The sequence below is a fragment of the Magnolia sinica genome, chromosome 8, assembly GCF_029962835.1.
Source record: "Magnolia sinica isolate HGM2019 chromosome 8, MsV1, whole genome shotgun sequence".
NCBI lineage: Eukaryota > Viridiplantae > Streptophyta > Magnoliopsida > Magnoliales > Magnoliaceae > Magnolia > Magnolia sinica.
This window is the reverse complement of record NC_080580.1, coordinates 7109044-7119013: the sequence shown is the minus strand read 5'-3', so window position 1 is coordinate 7119013 and position 9970 is coordinate 7109044. Positions and strand designations below refer to the sequence as shown.

The 9970-nt window shown below is 37.8% G+C and overlaps 1 protein-coding gene across 1 annotated transcript; it reads left to right on the top strand.

The window, feature by feature from the left end:
* Positions 1-1062: 1062 nt before the first annotated feature.
* LOC131253816 (subtilisin-like protease SBT4.3) lies at positions 1063-7610 on the top strand. Its single transcript, XM_058254952.1, has 2 exons — positions 1063-1318; positions 7072-7610. The coding sequence occupies exons 1-2, from the start codon at positions 1063-1065 to the stop codon at positions 7608-7610; spliced, it is 795 nt and encodes a 264-aa protein (XP_058110935.1).
* The last annotated feature ends 2360 nt before the right edge of the window (positions 7611-9970 follow it).

Here is a 9970-nt window from a genome sequence, read left to right as displayed (position 1 = left end):
GGGCCACACCTACCCATTGAAATTTGAAAGTTCACACACATATAGACAGGCCTTACAACAGTCCCATGCATGGCCCATGTATTAATCAGGTATAGTATGTGGGCCCACGTCCTGGTAGGGTAGTCAATGGAACGGGCCTATCTAGTCTTCAGGCCTGGCCTGTCCAGTTCTTGGGCTAGACTACTAGGTCTGAGGGTCGAGCCCACGCCTACATGTTAAGCCTTTATTAATCGGGCACACTAAGCTAAGAGTAGAGCTAGGCATGGAGAGTCAGACCGAATTAGGGCTGACCCGTTTCGATCGGGCTTTGAAACAGACCTAACCTGAACTCAACCTGACACAGTACCAAGTGTCATGTCTGACCTGATCCAAGTCTGGGTCTGGCCTGGACTAATCCAGACTAAGTTCGACCCGGTCACAGGTACCAAGTCAGGTTGAGCCAGCATCGAGTCAGGTCAAGTGCAACGAGCATCCACGGGCTGAAATCACAATTCAAAACCCAGGTGCACTTGTTGAAATTGCAGCCTCTTCATGACCTAAACGGCATCTCAAATCTGAAACATCAAATATGTGGTTACACACACATGGGTCGGGTTTTGGATCGAGTCAAGTCAAGTTACTGGGTGACTTGAACTCGACCTGTTTGGAGTTCGGATTGGACAAAGTCTACTCGGTTTGGATTGACTCACCCACTCGGTTCAGGTCGAGTCGGGTACACACATGGGTCGGGTTTCGGATCGAGTTGAGTTGATTACAGAGTGACCCGAACTTGACCTGGTTTGAGTTCGTATTGGACGAAGTCTACTTGGTTCGGATCAACTCACCCACTCGGTTCGGGTTAAGTCAGGTTTAAATGAGTCTGCCGAGTCAAGTCTGACGAGTCGAGTCATTCCGTGCACAGCTCTAGCTACGAGTGCTCTTTGAATCATTTAGTATTCTAGTTCAACAGGCTTGAAAATAGAGAAAGCCTAGATCACAGCGAGCTAGGCCTGGCCCATGATAGGTTAGCATGGCCCATCAACCATCAATGCTGATAATATACATACGGACATACTTCGATTCATGTACAATACATTGATGTTCGTTTCGGTCCCTTCATTGCCGACAGATCTAACCGCTCCAGGGGTCGACATCTTGGCAGCATGGTCCCCGAAAGCGCCAATGTCAGAATACGGCCTTGATCCACGCTCGGTGAAGTATAACATGTCATCCGGGTCGTCCGTTGCTTGTGCACATGCAACTGGTGTAGCTGCCTATGTAAAATCGTTTCATCCAAAATGGTCTCCTGATGCTATTCGATCTGCTCTGATGACTACAGGTGATCATTCTGATGGCCCATTAGCTATAAATCCTTATTGTATTGAGTTATAAGATTCACGACGTCGATCGAATGTGCTACAATGATCGAACGGTTCGGATGATCCGGCGTCGACTCGGACTCGGTGGAGTTTGATTTAGCTCAGACCCATGAGTAAGGTTGAGAAATAGAGCGTAATTCGACCTGAAACAGTTGAGCTACACATCGACTCAGTTGAGTTACGATTCGACTTATGACTAGATGAGTCAGTCCGAGTCACATTGTCTTAAAATGTAACACTCCTTTTTTATTTTATTTTATTTTATTTTAAACGGTGGGTTCGACGATGTGGCCCACTTGAACATTGGATCAGCCTCATTTTTGGGCTAATGCCCTAACTTGATCTGGAAAAATAAATGGATGGAGTAGATTTGTCATGTCATCCCTGTGGGGCCCATCGTGCATTAAAAAAAACCAAAACAACACACGTCACCCCATAACTAAACCTTTTCTCCATGACTCTCACTCTCTCTCTTTCCTTCTTCTTCACTGTACAGTTGCACACATGAACCCATCCACCATGCACGCTATCATCATGGTGGGACCCACTCCTCAATCTAAACCGCCCAATAGATTTGGACTCTCGAGTAAAACCTTAGCCCTTGAAATCTTTTGCCTAAAAACCTTTAATGCGGCCCACTAAAGATTCGGATCTTCTTCATTTTTAAGTTCACAATCTATCCTTATTTTGCAAAACTGGTAAACAACTTAGACCTCTCTAACCATCATTAGTAGACCCTGCCTAGCCTAGCCATTAAAACTGAAAACTTGAGCATCCAACGCAAGTTCCGTTCAAAGCGGAAACTCGTTTCGTTTTCGCAGGCACAACCTTCCTTCTCCATAATGGCTTTTGATCTTCATGGTTTCATAGCCTCAGATTCAACTTACATCTTAGTATTGGAAGACATCAACGGATACACCGAGTCGCCTCTTGTACAAGTATGTTAAACTTTGTATAACTAAAACTGAATCGACTGTCTACATGTAATTTCTAGCCATCATACATGGGAGCTGTCACACTAAATCAGGTAGGTGATTTTCCTGATTGAAAAGACTACATTATTATATACTTTCATTTCATTAATTATTTATTTTGTATTGCTGATTTAAGACATTTAATTTTAGTTTTACATGATGTAGAATGCATTTATTTAATTCTAATATGTGGAATAAATTCATTTGATTATTGTTAAATACTTTTAATTCTATTATGGGTGCTCTATCCTGAAAGGACCATTATGTTATTTTGATATGGGTGCTCTGCCCAGGGTCATTCCCGAAAAGATCAACTTGGTACGGGTGCTCTTTCCAAGGTCATTCTTGAAAGGATCGGCATGGGTGCTCTGCCCTGGGCGATTCCCTAAAACAATCAACACACACGGGTGCTTTGCCCTGGGTATTTACCCTAAAAGTTTATTCACCAGGTGCTTTGCCGAGGGTCATTCCCTAAAAGGATTAACATCGGTGCTCTGCTGAGGGTCATTCCATAAAAGGATCAACACACACGAGTGCTCTGCCTTGGATTGAACCAGAAAGGATGTTAGATGACTTTATTATCTTATTTTGTTATTATGAAAAATAAATTGTTATTGTTATCATGTAAAATGCTGATTCAATACTCGTAATTAATCCTATTTATTTTATTAAGTTATATTAGTATTAACGTAAAATTTTCAATTTTGGGAATGATGTGATCCTACGAGCCATCGCGTTCACACCCGTATAGATTATTTTGCAAGGTTTGTACATGAAAAATCAGTTGGGCAAGATAGAAGATTTTTTTCCCTTCTTTATTTAGAAATTAATTAAAGTTTAATGTATATTATTATTATTATTTTAATATCAATGTAATTAAATATTTAATGATTAATTTGTGGATGTTATTTAATGATAATTACTTTAAATCGTTTTAGTTACTCTGATTGCCGTAAAAATTATGAAAATAATGTGAGTTGTAGTGTATATTTTGTTTAAAGTCAACTCACAGTCCAGGAATTTGGGTTTAGGCCTGACCAACTTGGGTATCGAATTTCGGGGTATGATAGATTGGTATCAGAGCTTAGGTTTTAGATTCTCACGAGGACCTTTGATATATGTTACACTAATGGTTAGATTAAGCCTAGGCTAGAATTAATTTGAGGACCTATGATAGAGATTGAATTAGAGATCTAAATATAAGATTTTTTGCTTTTGTGATAAAAAATAAAATGAAAATAAAAATAAAATATAAACTTAAAAAACCTATGTATCTGTGTGATATCAAATATGATATTAATTAGGCTTGACATTGAACTAATAGCCCAAAACTGGACTCTAAGAAAATTTTAAAGAATTTTTAGCCTAGTACGAGGAGTTGGACAACAATAATAAGTATAAAACATGTAAATTATAAAAATCATAACTAATTAATTATAACTTCTTTAAGGCGATTCAAAATGTTAGTCATAGATTAACAAGTGTAGTTTTATAGAAAAATAATACAAAAATATAAATCTAGGTTTCTCCTATACCGATTTTAATTTATATGTATACTAGTTAAAAATCGTTCGCTTCCGGATAGACCTAATTTTCTGAATTTTAGGATTTTTTATAAACTTTGGATTCAGCTGAAATTTTATAGAGGTATAATAGACTAATAGATACATCGATTTAAAAAGTTTTAGACCAATCCAATACTTACAAATACTAGAAACATTAGCAGGAACGATATCCTCATAATCTGAATTTTTTACACTACAACATTAGTACATATCACAGCTCTTATTCTCTTGATCTTCATGTGTAAGTCTTTTAGACTATCTACTCTTCCTTGCAATGCTACAAAATCTTCAACGTACTTATTATTATTAAAAATAAAAAAATTCTTGTCCAATTAATGGTAGATTATATTTGAGCGATACGATCGAGTCACAACATTCCATCATAAACACCTATACCCGATACCCTTGGGAACAAATTAATTGCGAGTAAGTAGCTAAGAGTAACTAAGTAAGCCTTAAGAGATTCTTAAGCCTTGGTAGATTATTAGGTATGATAGATTTAGTAAAAGAGTTAGACCTGACCGAGATAACATGGTAGTCTACTACAACTAAAGATATGAAGATCACATTGCACATCTATGCCGAACGCCTCAATTCCAGTACCAGTATGATTTTCATTTTTACCCCGATAACCGTTATATTTAGAGACTCAAGGAGCATTTGCGCCTCAACGTCAATAATCGCCTCGTCTCTGTTAACCACTAAGTCAAGAACCCACGCCTCAACAAATCTACCAGCCACCTCCATAGCATGTACCACCATCCATGCACAGACAATCTCCACTTTACTCTTCAGCACAACCATTCCTTGAGCTCATCTCCATTGTATCCACAGGGATTGCCGCAACGATTTTGAGAATTACATCAACGACCTCCACCGTGGTTACAATAGCAAGGGCCATCCACAGGATATTCTAAGACCACCTCAGCAGCCACATCAACAAGTTAGACCACCTGGCATTAATAGACATGTCCAAGGAGCCATGCGCCACGACCTCAAACCCATGTATACACTTGACCACGACACAACCTTTAAACAATATAATTCAACTTTACGAGGCTACATTACCACATTGACAATCTCAACAACTACATCAACAATGGCAACAATGGCAACATCATAGGTCTTCACGACACTCACGTCAGCTCAATGATACATTACCACACCACCAAAGTAGGAGCAAATTTCAACACTCAGGTATGTCAGCCACCATTTAAGAGAATGACAAAACTAGAGAAAAAGCCAACGCAAGCACCGCCAATTGCATACACTTCATGAGATTCGATGACAAACATTAGTCTAGTAAATTTTAGGGACGAAATTTTATTAAGGGGGTAAAATATAACACTCCATTTTTTTTAACGGTGGGTTCCACTGTTCCCTATGATGTGGCCCACTTGAACCTTGGATCAGCCTCATTTTTAGGCTAATGCCTTAACTTAATTTGGAAAAATAAATGGACAGAGTGGATTTGTCATGTCATCCTTATGGGGCCCACCATGCATAAAAAAAAACCAAAACAACAAGCGACGTGCTGACGCATGTCACCCCACAACCAAACCTCTTCTCCACGACTTTCTCTCTCTCTCTTTCCCTCTTCTTCGCCGTACAGTTGCGAACATGAACCCATCCACCATGCATGCCATCATCATGGTGGGACCTACTCCTCAATCTAAACTATCCAATAGATTTGGACCCTCGAGTAACCCTAGCCCTTGAAATCTTTTGCCTAAAAACCTTTGATGCGGGCCACTAAAGATTCAGATCTTCTTCATTTTTAAGTTCACAATCTATCATTATCTTGCAAAGCTGATGAACAACTTAGATCTCTCTAACCATCACTAGTGGACCTTGCCTAGCCTATCCATCAAAATTGAAAACTTGAGCATCCAACGCAAGTTCCTTTCGAAGCGAAAACTTGTTCCGTTTTCACAGGCACAACCTTCCTTCTCCATAATGGCTTTTGATCTCCACCGTTTCATAGCCTCATATTCAACTTACATCTTAGTATTGGAAGACATCAACGGATACACCGAGTCGCCTTTTGTAAAAGTATGTTAAACTTCGTATTAGAACCGAGTCAGATTGTCTACACGTAATTTCCAGCCATCATACATGGGATCTGTCACACTAAATCAGGTAGGTGATTTTTCCGATTAAAATGACTACATTATTATATACTTTCATTTCATTAATTATTTATTTCGTATTGCTGATTTAAGACATTTAATTTTGGTTTTACTTGATGTAGAATGCATTTATTTGATTTCTAATATGTGGAATAAATTCATTTGATTATTGTTAAATACTTTTAATTATATTATGGGTGCTCTGCCCTAAAAGGAACATTATATTATTTTGATACGTGTGCTTTGCCTAGAGTCATTCCCGAAAGGATCGGCACGGGTGCTCTGTCCTGGGTGATTCCATAAAATGATCAACACACACGGGTGCTCTGGCCTGGGTATTTACCGTAAAAGTTTATTCACCAGGTGCTCTGCCGAGGGTCATTCTCTAAAAGGATTAACACCGGTGCTTTGCCGAGGGTCATTCCCTAAAAGGATCAACATACACGGGTGCTCTGCCCTGGATTAAATCAGAAATGATTTTAGATGACTGTATTATCTTATTTTGTTATTATGAAAAACAAATTGTTATTGTTGTCATGTAAAATGCCGATTCAATACTCGTAATTGATCATATTTATTTATTGAGTTGTATTGGTGTTAACGTAGAATTTTCAATTTTGGGAATGATGTGACCATATGAGCCGTCGCGCTCATACCCGTATAGATTATTTTGCAGGGTTTGTACATAAAGAATTAGTTAGGCAAGATTGAAGATTTTTTTCCCTTCTTTATTTAGAAATTAATTAAAGTTCAATGCATATTATTATTATTATTTTTTATATCAATGTAATTAAATATTCAATGATTAATTTGTTGATGTTATTTAATGATAATTACTTTGACTTCTTTTAGTTACTCTGATTGTCGTAAAAATCATGAAAATAATGTGGGTTGTTGTGTATATTTGTTTAAAGTCAACTCACAGTCCTGGAATTCGGGCTCGGGCCTGGCCAACTCGGACACCAAATTTCAGGGCGTGACATAAAATCTCAATGCTTTTACATTATTATTCTAACCTACATTATTTTTGTCCTTGCTTCCATAGCTTCTCCCTTGAATTCTACTAAAAACCCATATGGCGAATTCGCCTACAGGGCGGGCCAGATCAATCCGCTGAGGGCCGTTGATCCTGGTCTAGTTTACGATGCGGATGAAGCTGACTACATAAAAATGTTATGTGCTCAAGGCTACAACTCAGATAAAATCAAACTCATATCCGGCGATAATAGCCATCGTCCTGATGTATCCAACATCACTGTGAGAGATTTCAACTACCCTTTGATGACGGCTTTCATCAAAGATGGCTCGCCAGTCACTATAAAATTTTCAAGAACGGTCACGAACGTTGGCCCGGCGAATTCCACATACAAAGCGACCGTTACGTCCAAATTGAAAGCTATAAAGGTCACTGTTGTTCCAACTGTTCTATCTTTCAAATCGTCAAGTGAGAAGCAAGATTTCGTTGTGACGGTCGTTGGAGAATTACCAACGGATGCGACGGTGTCTGGTTCGCTGGTGTGGTCTGATGGCAAACACAAGGTCAGGAGCCCGATCTTTCTCTTTACCCGTTTCACTTATCGTTGATCCAAAAATCGGGCTTCAACGGCGTCGATTTAAGAGAAATAAACATGTTTTTGTTTGAATTGATGAAGAGCTTTAATGGAACATGTGATATGTAGTTTTGGTTAAGCTTAATTACATTATTAGTATTATAATCCATCATTTTGTAGTTCTTTAATTTATAGTGTTTTAAGTGCTGGTTTTGGGCCCCAACATAATCAATTTATATTTTTAATAATATTTGCCGATTTGCGCCCACCCGAGCAGCTCTACGACCCGAAATGACCCCAGGCCTGGTCCATTTACAGCCCTAGCCAATTTGTATTTGGATCATTGCTGAGCTGATTGGATCGGACGCGCAAGATCCAAATCTTTTCTGATAAAAGTCACATCAAGAGAATGATCCCAACCATCTGATAAGTGGCTCATGGAGTATTGATCTTTTTAGTTTAACCCACACCATTGTAGGGCAACCATGGCTAATGTGGTCTTCTTGCCCTAATCTATCATGCCATAATGTCATGGCATGGGCAAGGTGGGCCCATCAATTGTTGACCCAAGCCCAAATATGGGTGGTTCAGGCTCCAACCTATAAGTAGTAGCCCCACAAACACGAGGGTGGGCCTAAGTGTTTCCAAAGTTTCCTCTTAAGGCTTAGTCATGAGCCAATGACAGGCCTATTATCATTCTATATAATTTAATTGAAGATCTCAATCAATTGAATGATCAATTAATAACATTTAATTTATGTTCATACAATACTTAAATGGAACGTGTTTATTGATTAATGTGAGTATAGTAATTTTTAATATTCAACTACAAGTCTTTCCAACATTTCAACCCAAGATATATAACACTATATTTTATTAGTTGGGTTAAATAATATCAATTAAAAAGAGCAATATTTATTGAAATAGACCTCGGTTATTTGGACTTAAATCTCACCTTAAAAGAGAAAGAGCCTTCTAAACTATCTTAAGCTCATTATAAGATTTGGGTTAAGTCCAAGAAATGTTTCTAAAGATTATAAAACACTTGATTTTCAAAACAATAAAGAGTGTCATGTTTAACAAATTTTTTTTTTTTTTCCTTACACACGCACCCAACACACACCACGCACGCCGTAGTGGGATTTCACCACCTATGGGTCTCAAACCCGATACCTCATGTTGAAACTCCTCGGAGCCTACCACTGAGGTAAGGACTCGAACTCAACCATGCTTAACATTGAGAATACAAAAAAACAAGAGTTGTAAATTCCAAATATGTATTTGATTAATGTGAGCTCAATTTTAATATGATCTGCACAGATAGATATATATATATATATATATATATATATATATATATATATATATATATATATATATATGGCGGACTTGAGGTTGTGTTTGGTTGGAGACGCAAAAAACTATTAATAGAGCTAGAGAACCATTTGGAGATAGGTATATATGAGCGCATTAAATGTGCAATTTTAATATCCATTATTAATGTTATTAGTATTCAACACTATGATTTATCTCACTTTGGAAAAACTAGATGTTGTAATGACTATCACGATCTAAAAATTATGGTCTAGATGGACTAGATCTAAGGAACATTGCTCATATTATCCAATGATGGTATTTTTTAAAATTAATGGGTACCCATTAATAAGTTCTAATTTTTTTCCCAAGTGAAAAAACGTAAGAATTTTATTAAATATGTTTCATATGATCACCGGTTTAAATCAGAACATTGGATTATATGAATTGAACATATCAGGTCATGATCACTACAAATAGGTTTGGTATAGCACTCTTGGACTGTGCTCCCTATTCACATAGTATTTAAATGGACATGGATTGTCTCCTTTGAAGACTTGGGAGATGTGATGGGCTCATTTATTCCAAGCCCTTTTTTCAATATATATATATTAGTTTTGTTATCATGCATATATGTTGAAATTTAGTCCCATTGCAAATTTATATAAAGAGCACAAAGTGTGTGAAAGATCAAATAACTTCTCAAGATAGTATGATTTCTCAATTTTCATGATTAATGAATGCGGATCCATTATTCTACAATTAACAATCACAAATGTGAGTCTGGTGAAGTCTACCAAGGTCTATTCATATGTGATCCTGGTGCTTGGAACTTGAAAGATTTAAAGATGACAGTTAATCCCAGCCATCGCTAATCCATGATATTAAAAATAGGTACGCGGTTTAGAAATCAGCAGCCAGTTTTTCACAACTGATATTAGTGGACGACCTAAATAGTAGACCAGGGCATCCACTTTCTAGTACCCATCTGATCTCACACATGTATACTATAAAGGCACACGTGTGACCTACACACGAACTGCCTTGTACACACGCGTGAGCTTAACAGAGCTCGAGATA

What these genes read in the sequence shown, in the direction of transcription:
- LOC131253816 (XM_058254952.1), top strand. Translation starts at nt 1,063, where the DNA reads ATGTACAATACATTGATGTTCGTTTCGGTCCCTTCATTGCCGACAGAT. An exon ending in ATCTGCTCTGATGACTACAG is followed by an intron (nt 1,319 to 7,071) that starts GTGATCATTCTG and finishes TTGCTTCCATAG; the next exon opens with CTTCTCCCTTGAATTCTACT.